At 41.0% G+C, this 24,965-nt stretch overlaps 2 protein-coding genes across 17 annotated transcripts in view; one reads left to right on the top strand and one right to left on the bottom strand.

Moving 5' to 3' along the window:
* LOC129022563 (spermatogenesis-associated protein 20-like) overlaps positions 1–24,965 on the bottom strand; it is a 47,007-nt gene that overhangs the window by 1,902 nt on the left and 20,140 nt on the right. For 3 of the 10 annotated variants that reach the window (XR_008496468.2, XR_008496467.2, XM_054468814.2), the window contains exons 1-2: positions 19,080–19,746; positions 14,945–16,242 (exon numbers count right to left, since the gene is read on the bottom strand). Coding sequence is in view for 7 of the 10 variants with exons in the window: in XM_054468814.2 (XP_054324789.2) it covers positions 14,945–14,967 (23 nt within the window). In the remaining 3 variants the exon portion in view is untranslated. Of the gene's footprint in view, positions 1–13,132; positions 14,548–14,944; positions 16,243–19,079; positions 19,750–24,965 lie in introns of those variants that run through there. The other 7 variants (XM_054468817.2, XM_054468818.2, XM_054468820.2 and 4 more) reach the window with 5 other exon arrangements.
* The window catches only part of KCNJ15 (potassium inwardly rectifying channel subfamily J member 15), a 47,311-nt gene continuing 39,413 nt past the window's right edge, over positions 17,068–24,965 (top strand). For 3 of the 7 annotated variants that reach the window (XM_063659753.1, XM_063659752.1, XM_063659751.1), the window contains exon 1: positions 17,453–17,862. The gene's annotated coding sequence lies outside the window, so the exon portion shown is untranslated. Of the gene's footprint in view, positions 17,863–17,922; positions 17,943–24,965 lie in introns of those variants that run through there. The other 4 variants (XM_063659754.1, XM_054468806.2, XM_063659756.1 and 1 more) reach the window with 4 other exon arrangements.

Consider the following 24,965-nt stretch of genomic DNA (forward strand, 5'->3'; position numbering starts at 1 on the left):
TGTTGACACTTACCTCTAAGGATTCAACCAGAAATCTCTTTGATTTGACATTTATTTTACAACTTTGATGTTTGTGACCACTGCTCAGTTCCCACAGGTTGATGTTTGACCACCCCAAGGTCACAAAGCCACGAAGCCAGAAAATATGTTCAATAGCTAGTTATGGCTCTCAGCTCAGGGACCCCACCTCCCCAAAAACTAGCAGTCTAGAGGACTCCCTTGGCAGAGAATCTGAGGCGTTCTGAGAAGCCTCTTCTGGGGTCCTGATTTATTTTTATTTTTTCCCTTTTTCCCCTTTATTCTCTTGATGAGCTTCAAAAAAAAAATTCCATTGCAGCTGGAAAGGCCGAAAAGGTACTTAATTTCAACCACATTTTTGGTACCCTAGGAAAACTAATTAGAAATAGTATACAGAGAACAAGGTATGGCATAGATGCACAAGATCTTTGCAAGCCAGTGAGCAAATCAAAGATACGAGAAATCGTGGGTCTGCCAACCTTATCTTAAAGTAAAAGATTGAGTTACAAACAAAATACAAGTGCCACCACTCCTAGTGTGGAGAAGTCAGCTTGGGCCCATATCCCAACTTTAAGTAAAGTAGAAAACATTTCTTTTATGTCTGCTTTGCCGTGACTGCCCTACAGTGGAAACAGGACATTTTTGCCATGAATTTATCATTTGATGCAGATGTTTGGCTCAAGTTTCCTGATCTTGTCAGCTAAGTTGACATTAAAACATTAGAACAAGAATTGTGGTTTATTTACGTTTTCTTACGAGGTGTAAATTTGCATATATGAGCATTGTTTTTATTGCAGCCTCTTGGAGAGCCCCTAGTTTTGGAGTGTATGCCCTATTTTTTCTCCATGAATAGTTTGATAGTTGTACTTAAATTTATGGGTTCTTTCTACCTCTTTCTACCTTTATTTCTCAAAGTACCAGCACATTTTATTACAGTGATTGCTGCTTTCCTATTTTTTTTAACGGCCATCAAGAAATATAGACTACCATAGTAGCATTGCAGGTGGCTAACCCCGTCTTGACCTCTAGACTTTTTAAGTCTGCAAAGAATAAAAACAAGGAGGAATTTGCAAAGTTCATCAAGTCTAGACCTTCCTTAGAGGCCTAATGATTATATTTGAAGCCACTCTGGCCAGTTTTCCTGATTGGAAGTGGTTAAAAAGTAGCTAGGAAGTTCTGAAAAAGCAAAAGTGGTTAAGATAACAAGTTAAGCATTAGCAAGGAAGTTTTTCTTGAGCTCAAGTATTAATACATGGTCTGGGCTTTAGGAGTAATTTTACACCAGTTGTCTGTTTTCCTTTTAGAGGTGGATGGAAAGTTGTTCTCAAAATGCATCTGAGTTGTTGAATATCCATTATGTTACAGGGAAGCCATTCCTTCTTCCAAAACAGTTTTAATTTTTATGGAGTCTAAGTTAAAACAGAAACATTTATTTTCTTATGGGTAACGTTTCTGGAATGCTCTATTACGTGGATTTAGTACATTTTTTGACCAAATAACACTTGACCAAACATTAGTTTCAAAATTGACCTCTCTTTAAAAAACAAAAAGATTTAAAAATATGATTCCTTTTGCCGATGAGCATCGTACTTTGGCATTTAGTCTGTAAAACCTTGGCATTTAGTCTGTCTTCCTGGAGCTCAGTTTCTTGAAATGCACGTCTCGCATTCAGGGCTTTCATACTTAACAGGTGGTACCAGTCACTGGTGTTCTGCTTATAATAAAAATGATACATGTGTATTAATATTGCTCTTGAAGTTAATAAACACACCCAAATCTGGTTAATTTGTTCAAATTATTGACAGATTCTCTGTGATTTACTGGGATTAATGAGTATGCAAATACAAGGAAGAATGCCCAGGATAGAGAACATCATGGAACATATTGTACCTTATTGTAAAATAAAAATAGCCCTGGACAGCCCATGGAATGCGTTCTAACAGCATAATCAGTTCTTTACTGTGGTTTTCCTGCCAGCCGGGGAGCCCTGCGTCACACAGGGTGGGTGCCAAGTGTCTGGTTTGCGCTTTGGTAAGATTTTTCTTTTTCTTCCTGATAATTTTCAGGTTTGCAGTTTATCCAAGTGCAAAACATCCAAGCCACCTCCCTCTGCAGTGGAGTATTGATTATGTTCTAGATTTCTCAGCAAAGGTTGGGATATTAGAGTTCAAAACACAAGTGGGCAGGGTGAGCCCACAGTCTCTGTGATGGGGCCTGCTGGACACTCCCAGTCTGCTGGCGAATGGCAGAGGCCTGGGACAGCACGGTGGAATTTTCATCTCTTGCAAATGAACTTGGCCTCTTAGATCCGGATCCTCTGCTACCAACAGCGAATTTGTTACAGTGTGAAGTGTTGAGGCAACTACCTAAATAAATCTGGGCAAAATATACTATTGAAGCAATCTGGGATTTCCACCCTTCATGAATTATCTCACATTTTAGTCTAAATTGTTTAAGAATGACTTGCTCACGGCTAGGAGGCTCATGCCTGTAATCCTAGCACTTTGGGAGGCCAAGGCAGGCGGATTGCTTGAGCTCAGGAGTTCGAGAACAGCCTGGGCAACATGGTGAAACCCCGTCTCTACTAAAATACAAAAAAATTAGCTGGGCGTTGTGGCGGGTGCCTGTAATCCCAGCTACTTGGGAGACTGAGGCAGGAGAATCGCTTGAACCAGGGAGGTCGAAGTTGCAGTGAGCTGAGATTATGCCACTGCTCTTCAGCCTGGGCGACAGAGAGAGACTCCATCTAAAAAAAAAAAAAAAAGACTTGCTCCCTTGCTCCCTTTTTGCCCTCTGTCCACATGGTCCCAGAGTCGGTGTTTGAAAAGCTGCTTTCCACTGTCCAGAGAGGATTATTCTTAACAGGCTGATGATCCTGGAGCCCACGGCCACCCTTCTGCGCTCTAGTCACCTCTAATCCACATCGTGTTAATTGGTCATTTTGTTTTGTGCAGGCAAGACTTGGATGTGCAGTTTTCATACCATCTCTTGATTGTTTACTCAAACAGAAAATGTAACCAGGGAACCAGCAATATGGTAGTTACATGCTTCCCAAATCAACTTGAAGTTGATCCTAAATGCTCGCTGTTTCCACTGCTGCTTCTCTGATGCAGGTTCTGCCCCAGTGATAGTGAGCTGGGGTTACTGTGAACCAGGATTGCACATGGGGCTATATGTGGAAACTTTGACCCCATGATGCCTGCCACACACTCACACACATACTCTTTGAGACCCAACCAAACCGGCACTCAGGGGCAAAGAGTTTAAAGAGATGGGACTTTATGCAACATTGGAACCATTTTAAATTCCCCAAGTAGCTCCATTTCAAGTTCTTCAGATGGCCTATGAAGATCGACAGGACGTCTTTCCCTAAGCCCTTGCCCTCATGCCTCCCCTGACACACACCCAGCATCTCTCTTCTGGAGGCCTTCCCTGCTAAAGCTCTTTCTATGCAACTTCTTGGCTGATTCCTCCATCCCCAGGAGGCTCTATCTAACAGCAGCCTCGTCAGGGACAACTTCCCCTCCTGCCACCTGCTCTGTGTTCCCCCAGCCCACATCTTCACTACACAAACTATTTGTATGCTCACTTATAAGCTTAAGAGAAAGAGACAGTAAGCTCGTCTGGGTAGGAAGTCTGTTTTGTTTACTGCAGTCTCCATATCCTATGGAAGGGTGCCAGGCCCACTGTAGATGCTCAATTAAAACCTGGTAAATGTTGAACAAATAAAATGATTAAATCAAATGGTGTCGTATGCAAGGAAGAAACAAAGATAGGGATTCAAGCCCTGCCTCTCTACCTGGCTGTGTAACTTCAGCTCAGTTATTGAACTTCTCTTGCTTTTAATCTTCTTATCATTATAATTATTGAGATTTGGGCCACGTTTTTAGAAAGTTAAGATTTTGGGTGGCTTTTCAAGCTTTAACACTTTAAAATCGTTTATCTTCTTTTCTGATTTTTTTTTTTTTCTTGCTGGGCTGTAATTTTCTTAAGGGCAGGATTATAAAAGATGCATCTGTTTATTTCCTGAAATTCACAGGACAACACTTACACTCAGATGCTCAATAATCACTTGTTGGAAATAACCTCTTTTGTTTTTTCCCAGAAAAGCTGTTTCAAAAGGTGTATTTTATAGTATTTGATCTGCTAGATCGAGGTTGGCAAACTTTTTCTGAAAGAAGTCCAGGCAGTAAATATTTTGAGTTTTGCGGCCATACTTTTTGAGATGGAGTCTCACTCTGTCACCCAGGCTGGAATGCAGTGGCATGATCTCGGCTCACTGCAACCCCCACCTCCCAGGTTCAAGCTATTCTCCTGCCTCAGCCTCCCAAGTAGCTGGGATTACAGGAGCCTGCCACAATGCCCTGCTAGTTTTTGTATTTTTAGTAAAGATGGAGTTTTGTCATGTTGGCCAGGATGGTCTCGAGCTCCTGACTTCAGGTGATCTGCCCGCCTCGGCCTTCCAAAGTGCTGGGATTATAGGCGTGAGCCACCATGCCCGGCCTATATTTCTTTATCCCAACTCTGCAACTCTGCCATTTTAGCCTGAAAACAGCCATAAACAATTTGTGAACAAATAGGCATGGCTGTCTTGAAATGAAACTTTATTTGCAAAAAGCAAATGGCAGGCTGCATTTGACCTGGGAGCTATAGTTTGCTGGCCTGGCACTAGATGGTTATTGTCATAAAATAACCATTTTCTAAAAATGAACTCTTTGATTCCACTGTGTTTCTGAGTAAGTTACATGAGATCATTTAAGTTTCATTTCTGTTGTTGGCCATTTGTTATATGAATAAAGATTTGCTAAGTGACCCTCAAGCTTGGGTCTTTATTTCGTTTTTAGATTATATAAGGCTTGACCCACTTAAGAAATGTAACTGTCTTTTTATTTCTCCTATTAATTTTTTTTTTGTCTTTGTGACTACCTTGTTTACACAAACTGAACCTGAGACAAAGCCTCTAGTGACTGCTTTTTGTGGTTAAACTGGTTTCTTACCCACCAAAGTCTAGAAGAGGGAAAGAAAGAATTGTACCAGATTTGATGTGTTTTGTGTAACATAAGCCAGATTGTACCTCCTTCTCTCTCCCCAGGTCTGTATACAACTTAGGACTAAGAGGTGTACTTTGGTGTCTTAGTTCAAGCTCTAAAAATACCAGGGAAGCAGGGACGAGGGCACATCCCAGGCTTGGTGCAGAAACCTGATCTGAATTGGACCTTAAGATCAGAATATAGAGCTATTGTCTTTCCTCACCTGGCTGTTACCAAACTAACTTCCGCATCTCCTGGGAGTGCTTTCTATTTCATCCAGGCACTGCCCTTATCTGATCTGGAGTGGGTTTATCTCTGGGAGAGCTATTGAAGTGCCTGACAGGAGAGGACACTAAGAGTACCTCCAGTCTCCAACTGCCTCCTCCAGCAGAACTGAGCAAGTCCTAACCGTGCCAAAAACATCATTATCTCTGGTTCCATCTTAGTCCCTGCACACCCTAGGATTCAAGGACTCAAGTAAGTTGGGGAGGGGAACATCTTTTCACCCCTGGAAAACCTTGTCTCCTCCCAAGCCCTGGGAGGAGAGGACTGCTGCTAATGAGACGCTGGTGGTTAGTCTTGTAATTTTTACGGTATTATCTGCGGAACAAATGACTACCAGCAGGTACTCTGAATCTCTTTTCTTTCTAATAAGACGTAATCAGCGAACCAGATTGTGGCCTTGGAGCTGACCAAAGGATCAGCTAAAGGAATTGGACACATCCTGAGTTAGTTAACACATGGGTATTGTCGGTCTAAGATGCTCTTTAGGGGCTAGTGACTCATTCATGATGTGCAGGAAATGGCACAGACACCTCCATGACCACAGAAGGTTTCTACAGGTGCCGTCATCACAGGGTCTACAAACAGAAGGAAGTCAGAGAGAGAGGCTCAGGGGAAGGCAAGGCGGGGCTGGAGACCTGGATTCTACATCGGAGTTTACCGCATCCTGGTTCTATTCCCAAAGTCCTCTCTGTGTGGCCATATACCTGATTCTCAACCTGGCTTCATTCCAGTCATCTCAGGATCTTACAAACAACATTGATGTCCAGGCCCCACCCCAGACCAATGAAATCAGAATCTCTTGGACATTAAAAAAAAAAAAAAGAGTGATTCTTTCTGGGTGATTCTAATATGTGGTCAGGGTTGGGGCCACTGCTTTACTTCATTACATCATGACACTAAAAATACTACTGGAAAGAAAAAGGAAGGCTACCACCTGCCTTCCAATCTCTTCAGCTGGGAACCTCTTCATAAGACTGTATCTGAAACCAGGATATGAGATCCTTATAAGTAATTCCATTTATAATAACAAAGAAAGAAAAGAAAGAGAGAGAAAGAAAGAAAGGAGGGAAGGAAGGAGAGAGGAAGGAAGGGAAGGGAAGGGAAAGAGAGACAGAGAAAGCAAAGAAGAAAGAAAGAAGGAAAGGGAGAAAGAAAGAAGGAAAGGAAAGAAAGAAAGAAAGAGAAAGAAATAAAAAGGAAGGAAGGAGAAAGAAAGAGAATGAAAGGTGTTTACAGCTGGAAATCAAACAGAACTTTGCCTGATACATGTTCATTTTTGACCATTTTTACCTTTTTTTGTGGTGTGAACCATTACTTCAGCCCAGTTAACCCTGAGACCACCCACAAAGACTGAATTCACAGGTGGCTGTCCAGTACAGTGATTCAAGGTGAGGACTGTGAAGTGAGATCAAGATTTGAATTTCTGCTTCTCAGTTCACCAACTATTTGACCTTGGACAAGTGACTTAATTTAAGACTTAGTTTTATCATTTATAAAGTAAGAAGAATAATACCTGTCTCACATACTCTGATTTGTTGATATTATAGTCATTATGCTATAAGAATAAATTAATAATTAAATGACACGGTTGACATAAGGCATTTAAATCTAATTCCTGATCCATAGCAAACCTTCAACAAATAGCAGCTGTTATCATTAGAGCTAAAACGAATCATGTATCTAGGCTAGGGTCTGGTTTCTTTGCTGTTTTGGATAATGGCTCAGGAATAAGAATAATGCCCACTGAAAAAGTCTTGATTTTTCTTAAAGCTGTAAGCTCACTAGAGTTTTTTGCATGTTGCCAATTTCAATCAGATCCAGGAGTATTGGTTACTGTTGGCCTATATGATGAAGATTAACTTTTGGAAGAATCTTTCTGTGGAATGCAGGCCAAAAAAATTCTGAGGCTGCTTTTGATTTGCTTTGAGTTCGTTGCAGCTAATGTGAAGGATGCAAATATTTCCATATTCCCTACTATCTGCTAGGGGTCTTCAAGAGATGAGTTACAGTGACCTGGAGGTAACATTTTAAAAGTTCTAGTTAAGATTAGTGTTAAAAACATAGATAAAGTCTGAATCTCTCCAATGCTTGATTTTAATTTTTAAAAAGAGGAACATACTACAAAGCAAGCAGAATTTCAACATAATCTTTAGATGGTAAATTACATTTTACATTAGTCTGCATTATTACCACAATACTTGCACCTGGCTGGTATGAGGAGTGTGTGTGTGGGTTAAAGGGAGCTGTTATTTACCTGCTTATCTATCAGACTGGTAATACTAATCTCACTCTGAAAATTTAACATCAGGGATTTACTGTTCATAATAAAATAAAAGCATATTGAGAACCACACTTGAACTTAGCCCTTCTGACAGGAAACTTTCAAAGTTAGAAGTTACACTGAGCTTGAATTTTAAGAGAGAGGAAAAGTCATTTAATAAAACTAAAAAATGAAGGATGGATGGATGGATGCATAGGTAGATGGATGGATACATAAGTGGATGGATGGATGGATGGATGGGTGAATGGATGGATGGATGGATGGATGGATGGATGGATGGATGGATGGATGGATGGATGGATGCATGGATGCATGGATGCATGGATGTATAGGTATATGGATGGATGGACGGATGGATGGATGGATGCATAGGTAGATGGATGGATGGATAAATGGATGGATTGGTGGGTGGATGGATGGATGGATGGATGGATGGATAAATGGATGGATAGATGGATAAATGGATGGTTGAATAGATGCATAGGTTGATGGATGGATAAATGGATGGTTGGATAGATGCATAGGTGGATGGATGGATGGATGGATGGATGAATGGATGTATGGATAAACGGATGGATAGATGGATAAATGGATGGTTGGATAGATGCATAGGTGGATGGATGGATGGATGGATGCATGCATGCATGCATGCATGCATAGGTAGATAAATGGATGAATGGATATGTAGGTAGATGGATTGATTGATTGAATAAAATGCTGAAGTTAATAGAATTCTCTGTTACTCTGTATGCCCATATGTTCTTCATGGCCACATGTAAGGTTAGCCTTATGATGAAAGGTTGGCATTAGTATTGTCATTTTTATTTCAGCTTGTGCCTAGGTTACATGTTCTCGTATATTCCCTATAAACATTCACATGGTCCAGTGTGCAACTATGAAAGAAGCTTCCCATCACTTGTGCCTCCCAACCTCACCCCACTCACTGCAGTCTGAGGAAGAAATCCAACACCAAACAAACACTAGAAAGCGCCTTGCTGACGTGGGCTTCCCTGTTAACTAAACTAAAATTCCATCTCTAGGACTCAGTGAACTGACAAGTGTTATTGCTTCCAAATTTGGGCTATGTTCACTCCATCCAGGTGCATTTCTACAATTCAAGTAAACATTTTCACTATAAACTTATTGCTAGTAAGAGCACACCACATCACAAGGAACAGCAAATAGCAGACATATCTTTGCGCCTTCACACAGCAGCACAGAAATTATATCTGGTACTTGATTCAGTGTCAGGTGGTGTAAGCGCTTCATCAACAAATGAAGAACAGAAGGGGTAACTGAGCAGCGACAAATATTTCGTTAAGTTCTGTAACCAAGATAGGAGATAGATTCTTACACTTGATTGCTGGGAATACACACATTCCTATAAAAGCCAAGAAAGTTAACTAAGTGGCACAAACCTTATAGCTTATCAGTACAATGCAAGGCACTTCAGGAAAACTGGCACGATAAAGCTTGGTTTCCTAGGAACAAGCTAATTAAATTATATTTATTCAAGTAATCTAAACTATTTGACTATTCAAGTGGTTGGACAATAAAAGAACTAGAATAAGACTCAGAAAAGCCTAGTACCTACATTGCTCTCCCTGGGAGGTGCAGCAGCACTTTGAGGGCATGCAAATTGTTTAAGATATTTTAAGGAAGCTCAGGATCTCTGCATACGTTCTAGTGAAAACAACAGATCTTGAAGGAACTGAAGTGCATGGCTTCTGTGTCCCACAATTCAAACATGAGAGGAGATGAGAACTCCCGTATTATAAGATGGTTTTGCACATGATTGTTCCTAGAGGTGAGTTTTCAGGCAAAACAGAGGGAGCTCCCTGTCGGAGTGCAACCTGCAGGAAGAGGACCTTGATGCTGGCCACCTTTGCCTCTCACCATGGAGCTTCATTCCCTGATGTCTTCTGACAGAACACACGTGGTGCAGGACAATTCCCATGCCCTCCCTTCTCCAAACTGCATAAGGACCCTGGGAGGTAAACTGTTTTTCTCAGTTCACTAGTGCAAAACCATCTCAGATAAGTCAATCCACTTGCCTCAGGTCATTAAGTTAGTAAGTAGCAGCTCTAGAATTTGAATCTACAGCTAAGACCAAACCTACATTTCTCCCTTGCACCCCCAATGGACTTTACTCCTTGCCAGAAAGAAAGAATATAACCATTTAGTGTCCCAGGGCAAGAATTACAACTTCGGTTCAATTTTGCTGTTGGTGTCTACACTGTAAAATGAGATTTGACTGGCAAGATAAGACGTACCACTGAGCAATTTGAAAAACAAAACATAATGACATTTGCCCTAGAGATTGCAATGATTGTTTAAATTGATAACCCAAGTACTCTTTCTGATGTGCGTACTAGGTGATATATGTTATTTACTGATTGATAAATGGTAAGGCTGCACCTTTAGAATTACTGCTGCCTACTAAGTACACACAGATTTCAGAAGGGAAGTGAGCAGAGGTGAGTTTTCAGTCATAACTCAACTATCACTCTGAGTTAGGGTGACCACAATGGCAAACCAAAGCCAGTGGAACAGAATGGATGACAGATAGGAAATATTCCCCAGCATGTGATCAGGAATAAATGCATGGAGGTGAAACAACTCCAGGATTTTTTCTTAATGAAGAAGGAAAGAAAATACAGTCACTGCATGTCTAGTCTGTATAGGTGTGGTCAAACATCAAGGAAATTAAAGGCTGTATGTTTGACTTTAATTTCAAAAGCCTGACTTTGGCTCAATCATAATTCTCTAGCTTTTATTCTTCAGGTCAGACAGTCAAGGAGAAGAAAAATAAGAAAAACCAGTACCCTATTATTAGGCATTCTTTATCATCTCTTTTTCGGCTGGAGTCTCCATCATCTCTATGTGCACATTTGATAAGCTGAAGCACAATGATAGGATAAGATGATCTTGGACAGCTTTCTCTTTGAATTCATTTTTAGCTTAATGTATTTGTTGTGGCTTCTCTAGGAAATGTTTGCTGAATTAGCCCCTGTGCCTTGCTAGGGCTGATAAGAATAGGTGAGATTTAATAGTCAAGAGTTAGAGTTCACAACACCCTCTTTCTATACTCCTGCTAGTCCTTCAGTGTGAAGTCCCATAGATTTTTATGACAACTGGGCTGAGATCTTTCACTTTATGTAACTTAGCCAATTCGCATTGCTCAGTTTTTCCACAATAACTAGAATATTTGGCAAAAGGGTACAATTTTGCAATGGGAAAGCTCCCAAAGTGAAAAACCTAGTTGTTTACCCAGTTCTGCTAATAATAAATACCCAAGATGAGACCTGGGACTTCTCCTAGGCCCTCTTGCATTGATGCCAGGTAGAAGGAGGGGTATTGGTGCAGAATCAGAGTTTGAATGACATTCTTCTCTGTGGATTTAGAGGGATAAACTGTATGGATTGATAGGGAAGTGGTTCAGGATGTTACAAATGAGAACATTATAGCCTAATAATATCACTACATGCTGGAGCAAATAAAGGGCCATAAAACATGCAGTGTGTACCCAGTTAGCTCTTCCAGAGGCCAAGAACTAAACTTGGAAAAGGGTGAAAGAGGCCTGATTTATGCTCAGGAATTGAAATGTCATAGCAAGAAATATCAGTACAGGAGAGATCTGGAGGTTCACATGCTTCAGACAGTTTGATGGAACTTGGTGATGAAGGAATACAGCAGGTAGAATCAAACACCTGGCCTGTCCATTGATATTGCCAACTTGAAAGACAGATATCCCATTGGCTTGGTGATTTGTTTTTAAAGCTGAAATGTGTGATTGATCATCAGTCAAGCACCAATTGACCAATTGCTAAAATATGAAAATGGAAGGAAATGTAGAATGAATCACTACTTTTGTCTTCCCCAGTTGATCTTTGAAATTATTCAGGGTGATAATCACATTTTCTGTAATATTCTATTTCAAATATTGTAAAGTGGGTCTTGGAGTGTTGGGTTCAAAGTCAATCTGTTGTATGTAAGACAACGTGTCTGGCCATCTGATAGAGATAGGGTCCACGGCACACATACCTCACCGTCTGGCCTAGGAGGCTCCCTGTACAGTTGATTCAGAGTTAAACCACAATAAGACAACAATAGAAGAGGTGGGGGTAATACAAACCAGCATGCCACACATTGATGAATGATCTGGTGAGGCTTTCAAAGCAAGGCAGGATTACTCTGGTTGCAGTGGGCTGGAGAAGGTAACTATACTTAGCAGATATTGCTTTTTTATTTGCCAGCCCACACTGTCAACAGTGGAAAACAGTCATTATCATATCCCTTCTTTGACGGGAATTGCCACAAAATAGTTCACTTGGTAAAAGCCTGTCTGAGGTGAACCAGGAACAAACAGTGTGTGTTTAACATGTGGTGTAAGGTTGCACCAACAATAAAGGAATAAAGTTCAATTTGAATAAGGCAAGAGGAAACCGGATCACCCTTGGGTTCATGTCAGTGGTTGCTTCACAGTTTCTCAATTCTGAAGCCATGCTGCTGATAGGGACCTAGAATCACCAACTAACTCCAGTAGAAGTTTAAAGGACACTTCCATACGGAGCCCCTATAGAGAGGCGGGCACTTCATGCACCTAACTTTTAAGTATATACATTCCCACCTGACAAAGTTAGATTTTACAGATGCCGTGGTAAATGTGCAATCAGTGCTAACAAATTAGGATATCAGGCCTGTATTAAAGCTTTCATTTTCCAATTATTTTTTATTGCATTTAACAGCTGACTTCAAAAGAGCTGAGGACACACAGAGGAATAGGGTGACCCATCATCGCAATTTGCCAGAGAGTAGGGGATTTCTTAGGATGTGGGAATTTAAGTGTTAAAACCAGGGCAGTCAGTGGAAAACCAGGATTGTTGGTCACCTTGCAAAGGAATGACTTGGAGGTAACATTTTTATTAAGTAAGTTTTGCATTTTTGGATAATTTTTGAACCATCTGATTTAAGGAGAACGTGGATAAAATAGCTTCCATGTCTTCCTGAGGAGGAACGCTTTGTGTTGAGGATGGTGGGTGGTGGGAAGATGGGGAAGCCTCCAGTGGGAGGCTAGAGGTTGCTTTCAGCCCCATTTACTTCTCCCAAGGGAAAGCTAAAGGACAAGGGGAGACAGGCAATTCTATAACCAAAGCCATTTTTCTTGTGATTTCTTGCTGTCTAAACTCTGTGAGGCTAGGGCTAGAGTTACATTGCTAAGCTGTCCCAGAGGTCAGATCACTTGGCTCTTTTAATCTTTACTTAAATAATCTTTAATTATTTGCTCTCCATTTTTCCTGGAATGTCAACAATCCTACTTTGTCTCCACCTATGGAAATCTTGTGGGCTGCACTCAATTGTTCCCACCTCTGGAAGGCTACCTTCAAACTCCCAGGTAGAGTAAATTCCCCTTCCTGTGGGCTTCTAGAATATTATGGTCCTATAACACTTATCACACTATATCATGGTTAGCTATTTGTCCATCTTTCTGCTGAACTATAATTTACTCCAGTTTAGGAACTGGAGGGTCTTTGGAACTCAGCAAAAAGAAGGCATCTGATTTAGTTACTAATCAAACTAAATTGACATGATACCAATAACAAAGGTTTCTATTAGTAACAAGAAAGCCCTGCTAAGATTCCCCTAGCATTTTGAGGAAAAGACTATACGCATAATAAAATCTCGTGCATCTTAAATGGAATTCCACATTTTAGTGCTGAAATTCACGATTTTATTTTAATTGGGAAACTGACAAAGTGGAGGAGGATGGAAATATTGAGGGATTGAGGAGCAATGATTAGGGGTAGTAATAGCACCTGCACCATGGATTGGAAAGCATTCCAGCACTCACAGGATTAACCATCATAGCCAGTGCTGCTGGGAGTCTGCCCCAAGCCCTGTGAGTGTTCTGCACTGCTTCTGAGAGCCCATTCCTGCTCTTCTATGTGTGTATTAATTTTAACAGCCTGCTGCCCCTACCACCATCTTCATAAGATTGCCCTTGGGCTATGGGAGCCACTTCCACTTCTGTTGCAGATGCAGGAAGCCAGAGCCCTTGGGAAATTGCATGCTCCCATCACCCTTTCTACTCTCAGTCAAAGACTGATGGGCAGCATCATGAAAGCCCAGCTCTCTTACCTAGGATGCTATTTTCACTCCAGAACTCCCTCCCCAGGATTAGGCAGGGACTGGGTCTTGTCCTTGTCCTAAAATTGTACCCTGGCTTCTTCCCTTCCTGACTTGCTTTCCCCACACCACTTTGGGTTCCTCCTGGGAGTACTACTTTAATAAATTGCCTGTGCATTTTTGTCTCAACATCTATTTCCATATAATCTACCTCCAGACAGGATTTTAATTTTGTGGCTTCCCAGGGCAAGCTTCTTGCTAGAAAGACCCAAAGGCAAGTAGGTCCTCACCTCTGGCCTGTGAGGTCTGGAAATGGGACACTTTATGCTTCAAGACTCACCTATATTCCAAGGAATCATTTTCAATGCCTCTAGGATAAGGATGGTGAGAGCAAATGGGAGACAGCTGGCCATATCATGATGCACCTGCGGAGGGCTCTTTAAGCTGCTAGATTCATGGGAGATTCTGAGGAAGTTTTAAGAACTGTTGTAAGCTTCCATAAATAGCTCCATATCTAACCCAACTTAAATAGAATTTATTCCAAGGTAAAAATATTTTTTCCCTCTCATCACACTTTAAGGTTTTTTATGTCTTGATTCAAGCCAAGATGAGGATTGGAAACATTATAGCATTTTTTTTTTCTTTTTTGGAAATTATTCTTGGGAAACAGTTCTCTTGAAAAATTTGGTTCTTGTGAACTCTTCTGCCCAGTATTCAGATGTAATTTCACATCTTCGTAGAAAAATCCAGACTTCTATGTATTTTCTATGCAAATTTGACACACGTAAGAGTCTTTCTTTCAGTTAACTGTGGAGGTCGGAGTTGGGGAGCAGAAAGAAGTAAACACAACTTACTGAATAGTCATTTATATTTGTTTTTATCTTCGGCTAAAAGGTCAGTAAAATTAACCATGTTCGATTATGAAATGATTAGCTATGTTATTTCATGTAATTTTATACACTAGATTTCCTGCGTTACTCCTTAGAACCAGATTGTGAAACAAATTTTACTCATTGGATGAGAGAGAGATTGGATGGCAGAAAATATTATTTTGTCAGGATTAACAGTTTGTCCTATTTCCCTTAGTCAGCTTCAGAAATTTCCAGAAATACTTAGATCATTCAGTTGTTAAAGCATGCTAAACAAAGCCTGGCCTCTATAACAGAAGTCACATAGACATGCATTTTAGAATTTCCCCACTCACCTCTCAACCCTGCAGTCATACATTTATAATGTCTCATCTCCTTTGGTAGACTGTCAGATCTGCAGCCTCAAAATCTCATTGTTGACGTATCACCAAATGAAAAGTAACAAAAACAGGTAAACATCACCAAAATGAAGAACATTGTCTTAGCATTTAAACTTTAAAATGTATTTCTACTACTCTGGACTCATTTTTTTCCTTCCATCATCTTTAAGATTGTTATAAATGAGTATCCGCTCTACTGTGTATGGTCCTGCAAGAACTAAAACTTCCCAGAATATTAAACTATGGTTATAATTCATGCAGTATGTAACTCAATGCTGAGAAGAAGCTACATATGCATATGTATGCTCAAAATATAAGAATTTAAGAAAAATGTATGATAATGAAAAATGCATGGACTGAAAGTGAAAAGAGCTGTTTTGAGCTTCAATTCATCACTCTGTAGCTGTGTGACTTTGCATAAATCACTTATCTTCTTTGGCTTCCATCTCCTTGCCCTTAAAATACAACTAATCATGCCTACATTTTGATCTGAGCATGGACTTAACAACATTTCTGGCAGTGTTTTACAAATTGAAAAAAGGTGTTCAAATGTTAGTTTATTAAGTAAAGCTTAGGCTGGAAATACAGATTAAATATAAGGAGATAATTAAAGTTCCACGGTAACAAATCATATCTTCCATATGTAATCTTTTATCAACCCACTTGACAAATATGCATATTTTTTGAGGGACTATGGTGTGCCAGATATTACTGGAAAGATGTTTGGTGAACGAGACAGGTACCATTGAGCTCTAGACTGGAACACAGATGGCAAATGGAAAAGCTTTAGGGCAACTTCAGACAGTGGTAAGTGAGATACACAACAAAAGGGAGTCTTGGGGCACGGAGTTGGATCAGGACCAGATCAGGTAAGGACCTCTCAGAGGAGGTGCTGTTCAGGCTAGGACCTAACAATGAGTCAGCTCGGTGAATGAAGGCCAGAGGGGACCATTCCAGGCCGAGGAAAGAGCCCCTGCAAATCATCCCACCTGAGCAGCTGGTATATACTCAGATCCTTTAATTCTCAGTTTTCCCTCTTTCATCGTTCTTCACCTCTGTGCTTACCTGTTTTCTATGGGACTTTTAGCATATCCTCGCGGGAGGTCTATCTGATTCTAGACTGCTGGAGTACCATCTTTAAGAAGTCCAAATCTTGTGTGGCTTCTTCATCCTCCTGCCCTGAACCCCTGGGAGCCCAGTGTCTTCTTTCTGGGGCCACCATTTATACTCCCAGGCTGAAAAGGAGTCCCTTGCTTCCAGGGAAAGAAAGAGCAAAAGAGAAGGAGACTGAGGCATACCATCTCCACTGGGAAAACAGCAATGGAATGATTTATGCCCTGAGCTTTGAGTCAGGAGGGAGAGCGGGGAGAAAATAAGGAGGTCTCAGCCCTTCCTTCCTAAAGACAGAATGACACCCCATCCCTTCCAGCTCCCATTTAGTTCAAGCACCCAGAACAGCAGCAGTTGCACTTGGGGTGAATTGCGGAGCCCAGTACTCTGGGGAAAGGGAGTATCATTCATTTCCAACAGAAGCAAAGTGTTCCTCACCCTGTCTGCTCTATGTCAAACCAGATGCCGTGGTCTGGCCCCACCAACATGCCTGGGCAGGGGACCTGTGGGTATATCATCGTCTCCCATGGGAAAGAGACCCTTTGCGTCTCTTGGCATTGCCTTTGGACCAGTGTAGAGGGCTCTCTCTAGGGGAAGTGCTTGTGAAAAACCCATTCCATCTCTTAGGATTGACCACGATCCCCATGCAGTCTGGCCATGAGAAGGCCAGGAGAGCACATGAGCCTTGGACTGGCCTCCCTTGATGTGGTGGCTGCAAGAGTCACTTTGCATAGGATGGACATATAACCCCATTCCCGAAAGAAGCTTACTGCCTCTGCTTCCGGAGATCTTCCATTAGAAGCCTTCTTCAAAGATGGAATTCTGACCATTTCTCATAAAGATGCCAGACTATGCAAGAATGCTGGAACTCAGATTCCAACATGTATCCCGAAGCCCAATTTCCGTGATCCAGAAGAACCAAATTTTGCCCATGTCTATTCAACTTCTTTATATATATATATAATATTTATCAGGGAAAGCAGGGCAATAGAAAAAAAAATCAGCTCAATAAGTGGGTTGAGCTAAAAACACGAGTTTTCCTCTGTGGCATTTTGCTTAGGTGTGTTTGATATAGGTATAGTCTGTATGGGTTCGTTCTGATTCCCCCAGGAGGCAAGAGATTTTGTTAATATTCATTTGGAGAGGAGAGAGGAAAGAGAAAAAGAAAACATGGGATAAAGGAGAGATTGTTAGAAAAGGTAATCTGGTTATTTATTTATAGTTTACTTAGCCAAAGGGACCTTAAAAATGCTTTGATAAGAATGGCCAAAGTTTCTTCAAAGATTAACTGGCATTCTTTAAAAAGGCATCAGTTTTCTTTCGCACAGGTGTTTGGAGAGCCCAGACTGGATGCCCACTAGAATCCTGTGCTGGTTTGTAGATTTCCTTAAGACCTTAAGACATGCTGACATCATGGTCTCCTTTCTCAGATTCCTTCTCTCTTTTTCTCTTTCTCCCCCACTCTCTCTCTCTGTCTCTCACTTTCTCTCCTTTCCTCCCTCCCTCCCTCCTTCCCTGTCACTCCCTCCTCTGCCCAGTGTCTCCCAATCTGTTTCCTTTCTGTCTTCAGTTCCTCCAGGTAATTCCTACTCAAACTTGTACCAACTTGTTTTTGACTGACAGTGAACAGTGAGAGAGTTTTCTTCATTTTGAGGAACCCTAAACACCTATCTTTCCCAAGGCAACCTGTCTGGACTGAGCATTTCTCTGACTTGACATAACTTCCCATCCAGCCTGGAGTCTGCACTCTTCAGTCTTTGCAGGTAAGAGGTACACGGCGCTTATGTCAACTCTGGGGCATGTGGCACGCTGAAGGTATTTTTGAAAAACTTTACTTCTAAAGGTAATGAAAACGTTGTGATTCTTTTAAAGCTTATTTAAATCATTCAAGACGCCCGTGCTTATCTGGGGGAATTTACAAGTGCTGTTTGCATGTGGAAAGCGGGATTTTACTTAATGATGGGACAAAAAAAAGTGTTTTATTCTTGCTCGTGAAACAATATCCAGATGTTGTCTTGTTTGCGGTGGGTGTACGGGGGTCTAGCTTGCGGGAGAAGAATTACTCCGACTTCTTTTTGCAAGGGTCTGTCAGAGCAAGTTTGTTATTGATTTTCAGCGATTACATAGTTCTTTGGCTAATTCTGAAGCAGTTACTTTCCTTTGTCAGTGGGGAAATCAGTTTAGATTGCCGTAAGGCGAAACCTCGCCGGAATATTTTAAAATCTGTTACCTATCCTTATGAGAAAAGTTATGTAAGTTTTCTGTGGTAGGTGTAAGGAATGTAAACAATCCTGAGTTTGGAAACATTATAAACTTTGTTCATGACCCATGATTAATATGTTTTTTAATCTGTGTATAATTTCATGAGAGTTTAGACTATCCTCAGCTAATAAATGTTATACTGGGTGAAATTTCCACATTGCTCCTGTAACGCCAACGTTTGTCTCCTCCGTACTTCCGCATTTAGTCGCTTGAAGGAAATAAGAATTTATTGTTCAATAGATATTTCTTGACCTCATAATTTCTTTAACCCACAGGTTAGAAAACTTACAACGAATGTAGTATTTAACTGTGGAAAACTAAAGACCAAGAATGTGTACCATTAATTCAAATGTTTAGATTTATCTTTTTCCCCTTAACCTGTAAGAGGGATTTTGAAGAAAAAAAAAAATCCAAGTGATTCTTAAAATTCATTTTTTGCAACCTCAAGATCACAAGCACACACTCACACTCATGCATAATCAACTGTTGTCCCCAATCCTATCTTATTTTGTCCTCTTGTGAATGTTTAAACAAATATGAAACAATCAGTAGTAATAGCCTTAGGTGACAAATTCTCTCCTATTTAAAATTGTCCTAAAAATCAAAAGAAAAGTGTCCCATAAAGCTATAATACATTTTTAAATATCATCATTTTGTGAAAACTAAATACAGTGTCAGAGACACTTCCAGCCAATTAATTAAGTAAGTAAGCACTTACCTCACACACAGCTTCCCCGGGTGCTGTTCTTTCTTCCCATATCTTCTAGGGTTTTACTTTTTAGCAGTTTTTCTCCTTCTCTGTTAATAGAATAAGTGACCATCTAGGGAATGACCCAGAGACCACAAGGCAAGTCTTCCCAAAATACTGAAGATTTCTATAGAAGAGTTTAACCAAATTGCTGGTAGCAGCATGTCAGAAACGCTCGTCAAATAACGGAACAGACCTTTCTTCACTGAATTAAATAAATACATAAATAGTCTGGAGGTTTTAGAGAAATTGCCTTAGTTGAACTTTGTGATTCTGGTTGCTTAAGGAAAACACATTTTTCTAAAACGTCCTCTCTCCATCTTTCCACTCCTTCCTCCCACCAACAGTTGTGGTCATTTTACAGAAAGTCTTATTTCCCCAATTTCCTCTCCTCACACTTCTCACCAGTGCAGACAGCCAGTGTTTCGGGGGGAAAGAGAGCGAGACCCCAGGCTGCACATGCCAGCAAACCTGAGAAGCCAACAAAAGCAGGTCTCTGGGCTCTTTCCCATGAGGCTCAGCACAACCTCACTCTGCTTCTGCATCGAGGAAATCTCAAAAGGGCTGTGCTTTCTTGGGGCGTGTGTATGTGTGTGCGTGTGTGTGGTGTGTGCAATTATATACCTGAATAACAATGACATACTCGTTATAAGAAAACCCACCAATATGTGGCTTTAGGCATGGACTAGAGAGGCAAATTTATTCGGATTTAATCAGTACATGTCAAATCCTTGAAATATCCTTTCCTGTCCAATCCCCTCTCATCTGTTTAGAGACTCAAAGCAGCCCGCGAACTTTTTTGCATACTTTACCTCAGAGTCCAGGGTTGCTTATGAAATGTATTTGTGTGGTGGATGCGTCAGAGTCTTAGAGCCAACATAACAGTCCAGAGACTGAGCTGTAAGCATGATAAAGCTGTAAATGACTGGCCCGTGGGAATGCGTGTTGAAGGTATATACAACTCCCTAATCATTTTTTCAGTCTTTAATATGTAAGTCATACAGCTACCGTTATTTTTTCCCTGCAACAATTCAAGCATTGCACCCCAGATTAAATCATGTATCTCTAAATATGTTGTTTTAATTCTTTCAAGTAAAAATAATTCCACACCAAAAATTGTCAGAAAGCCATTACATGAGTTAATATTAACCTTTATGTCTGCAAAGATGAGTTTGTTGCTTATTCATGGGCAAATACAAGAGGCAAGTCAGACAGAGGTTATTGTCTACCTTCTCTCTCTTCTGTCCTTTACCTTTATCTCATAAAAGCCACCTCAGGAGTGGGGCTTTTGGTGCAGCTGATGGTGGGATAAGGCCAGGGAGGTCTGGATCCAGAACAGAGTGAACCGAGGGTGGGCCTTACTCTATGCCCTTCAAGGATGCAGTGCCCTGGAAGGAGACAGGTCTGACCGAACACACCTGGCTCAGGTAACTTCCTGGTGCCAGTTTTGCAGACAGGTGAAGGAGCAGTGTGACCCGGTAGTAGCTCCAGAGACAAGCCATCTAAGAAGTGCTAAATCTTCCCTAAAAGAACACAAGGAGCCTGCTCCCACCTTTAAAAGGAGAATTAAGGGCAGAGAGGGAGAGAAACTAAGTTATAATTTATAAATAAAGGTTTATAAACATTTAGGAAATGTGACTTCTTTCTTGGATCCTTTATTTATAAGTTCTAACTTAGTTTCTCTCCCTCTATGCCCACGATTCTCCATTTAAGATGTTTTATTTGCTAAATATTACTCTGTTTAAATGAAAGAAAAAAATGAGGGAGTAGATATTTCTGATAAAAAGGCAAGGCGAGAAAGTTGAACTTGACAAGTGTAGCCTCTGGAACACATCTCTGAATTACTTCAGATGATAGTAGGGGGATCTCCACTCATCGTAATGCAGCTGGAATACACATAGTGAATTCTGTCACATGCCCAGGGAGAATTTCAGTCAGAAACATCTGTGCTGTTTTCACAAGGGAAAGGTCAGAGCTCCATGAGGAGTTCATGTATCTGCATTTCTTTTGACGGGCATTGTGCCTCAACTAGAGAAGAGATCAATAAGCCAATAGTCACCACTATCCAATTTGAATCCAGAAGTTCACATGACCTAATTCCAGAATACAGTTCATGCTTCTAGACGAAAAATTCTAAAGCACACAATTCCAGATATTTTAGCCACTATACAAAGATGAATCAGGGTCACGTGATCATGCTCACATCAGAAGATGCAGGAGAAGGACAAAGTTTTGCATTTTGGTACAAAACACGCATGTGCCAGCCACCCGATTCATTTCCAGTAGGGAGCAGTTGAGTGGAAGGTCATGTCTGCACTACCTTAAGACTGAGGACCTACAGAGGGAACACTGGAAAGAATTAGCAGCAGAATAAGCCAGGTTTTGTTTGATTCTGTCTCTTCCACCCTGCAGCTCTAATTCAGAGCAGTCTTAATGTGCAGGGATCCGCATAGAATCAGCCAAGCAGGCCCTCTCGTAGTAGCCTGGCCAGAAGTCAGAGGCTGTGTAGGCCACTCATTCCCTCATTCAGAGTTCAGACATCCTGAGCCTGCCCATGTCCCTGGGATTACAGATAACACGACTCCTCAGAGTCACCACTGGGCCATCAAAGAAAAAAGAGGGTGACGCAGAGAAGGAACACTGCGGGGGGGAATGCAATTCTTAGGGTGCTCTGAGGATCTAGGTGCCTGGGTTTGGGTTTCATTCACATCCTGCTTCAGTCGGAGCTGCCGTGGTGTTGGGCGGATGGCTATGGAACTCATGTGCATTTTCTTTAGTGTCTATACTGGAGGCTGATGAAGATTTTATGGACCCTTAAGATTGCACAATTTGGGGGCTTTCTTTAGAGAAAACAAATGCAAAATTAGGACTGTACTATTAAGTACAAGGATTTGGATAGGACCTGGGCAAGTGAGGAACCCTGAAGCTGAAGTTTCATTAACTTCTTGATAAATCCACTCTGTGTCATACATAGTAAAGCCCTGATACTTGTCTCTTGAATGAATGGTTGAATTAACTTATGTAAATTTTAGCTGCTGGCTGCCCTCTCAATAACTCTGAAAAATGATAAGCAAAAAATACCAATCATGTTTATCCATATCTAGTGATCAGTGATATATGGAAAACCGATCTCAATGCTATCTAGAATGTTTCTTGTTTCATTGGCACCTTGCCATGAAAGGTTGGTCCTTGTACTGTAGTTGAAACTTTAGGTCATATCTCAGCTCAAGGGTAAGATGCTATCAAAGCTGCTTTTCCTATGGTAGAATATGTGAGTACTGAAATTAACTCTGCACTTTTTCCACTTGAAAAGCCCCCAACTTAAAACCTAAAGAACATTATGCTAGTTGTGCCACTAGACCCTAGAATGGTATTGAATGCATGAATAATAAGCATCTTTTTAGCAGACTTGAGGGCTTGCCCCGGTGGAATATCTGTGTTTCTGGTGAGAAGCCTTCCTCTTTTTTCCCTAGTTGCTATTAATGCTGTTTCCAATTTTCAATAGCAGTTAATTGTGTCATTTCTTGGTAGAAATGCTGGCTAAACCCATGCCTACCAGGCCAAATAATGTTCTCACTCAATGATGTTTACATTTTCAAATATTTGCAGATTGATATCTTGCTTCATCTTAGACCTCTTTGCCAAAAAATACAAGGTCACCTCCCTGAATCTTGCTTTCTTATTTCCTGAGTTATCCTTCGTGTCTATTCCAACCTTTAAAGGACAAATTTGAAAAGTTTATCCTTTGCTTTGAAAGTTCATGAAATTTGGCATCATTTGTACTCTTCCTACCAACGCCATTCCCACATATCTGCTAGGAGGCAAAGAAAATATAATGAACCCTGGAGCACCTGGCTGCTGTGACTAGCATGCTCTAAATACTAAGAAATAAGAAACCTGCCCTGTCTTTTTTATATTGTCAGAAGTTTGTGGAAAGAATTTATATATGGACAGTGAGCTGTATTACATACAGACACACACATACAAGTGACAAAGGCAGTGTGAGTGTGTATTTAGCTAGGACATTAATAACAAAACTGACTGTGTAGGTATAGAGAGGCTATCCCAATGTAAACAACATCAGAATACAATGGTACTGTATTTTGAACGTCTTGTTTAATATATTTCAAATCTGTAATTTTGACTTACAGTCAAAATTAAATATTAAGTGCACACAAAACAATTGCCCTCTAAACAGTGTTTTTAAAAAGTGATGTCATGGTGACATTGACATCTGACATCTTTTTTTTTTTTTTTTTGAGATGGAGTCTTGGTCTTTCACCCGGGCTGGAGTGCAGTGACGTGATCTTGGCTCACTGCAATCTCCACCTCCCGGGTTCAAGAGATTCTCCTGCCTTAGCCTCCCAAATAGCTGGAATTACAGGCACCTGCCACCACACCTGCCTAATTTTTGTATTTTCAGTAGAGACGGGGTTTCACCATGTTGTCCAGGCTGGTCTTGAACTCATGACCTCAGGTGATCTGCCCACCTCAACCTCCCAAAGTGCTGGGATTACAGGCCTGAGCTACCGTGCCTGGTTGACATTGACATCTTAATGTCACTCCTTAAAACGAGTTGGATATAATGTCACACGACTTGATTCTTGTCAACAGGAATACTGTGATAATCTGATTAAGAAACACTCAGGGTCTTGGTTCCTAGGCCCTATGGACAGAAGAAGGCTAGCTTCTCCCAGGCAGGCCAAAGCTGCTTTGAGGAGGGAAGGGGAGGTGAAGTCTCCACTCCATTGCCAGCAGGACACAGCTGCCTGGGAACTGGGGGAGAACTCTCAGAGGCTGACCCTGTACTTCCTGTCTCGGAGTCAGGGGACAGGGGTGATTCTGCTGGTCAGAAGGCAGGAGGGAGTGTCCTGAAACACAATTGAATTTGACAGCAAAGCACTGTCTATCCTGGGAAGTTCTGCTGGTGAGCGGAGTCCTGTGAGGGTCCTGGTAACCCTATCCCTGCAAGAAATAAGAAGGTCTGCACTCGAATAGGTTCAGAAAACCTTTCCTAGTTTAGGCCCCTCTTGAACCTTCACAGAAATCATTAACATTTTAAAAACTCCAAGAAGTTCTACAGCAAAGACGTTCTTTAACTTTGAATCCAAGTTGTACATCCATTTTGGACCACAGAACTGTCCACCACCTCCTCCCCGACCACAACTATGATTCCCTCCTCTGACTAATGTTTCACACAACCCCACTGGGGATGCTTTGGCCAACTGTGATGGGTGTGGAGTGGCAAGGCATCATGCAATCCAAGAAAGAACATGTGTGATGTCCAGGCTCCATTTAGGTGTAAGTTGTACTACTGGGGCCTGACTACCTCTGCATGTGACTGGCCAGCCTTCGGGATTGCAAAGTGGCTGCTTACAGTCAGCCCCAAAGAATTTTTTTTACTTCCTTTCTCTTTGTTTCTTTATATCCACCTTATTCCTAAAAGAATTTAAGTGAATTTACAAAGATACACACACACACACACACACACACACACACACACATCAATGAAATAAAAGAAAAGAAAAATAAGAGTAAATGTCAAAAAGGCCATTTGATTAAATCATTTACTTACATCAATTTGATCTATTTTTAAAAATCACAGTTAAATGCACACAGATCCACAGTGCCAGAATCTTACTTTTGAGCTCAACATTAAATATAGATCTTAACTACATCTGAACTTAACTTAGCTTCCTATTTGAACCTGGAAATCAACTGGGCACTCACTGAATGTAGTTTTACATGCACTATATTTTACAATTCTTTTGAAAGACAATGTCCATTTTCCTCTGTGGATCTTTTAAATTTTATTTCACCTTTTACACCCCTTTATGTATAATTTGTTTATACTGA

This window comes from Pongo pygmaeus, chromosome 22, assembly GCF_028885625.2.
Source record: "Pongo pygmaeus isolate AG05252 chromosome 22, NHGRI_mPonPyg2-v2.0_pri, whole genome shotgun sequence".
Lineage (NCBI taxonomy): Eukaryota > Metazoa > Chordata > Mammalia > Primates > Hominidae > Pongo > Pongo pygmaeus.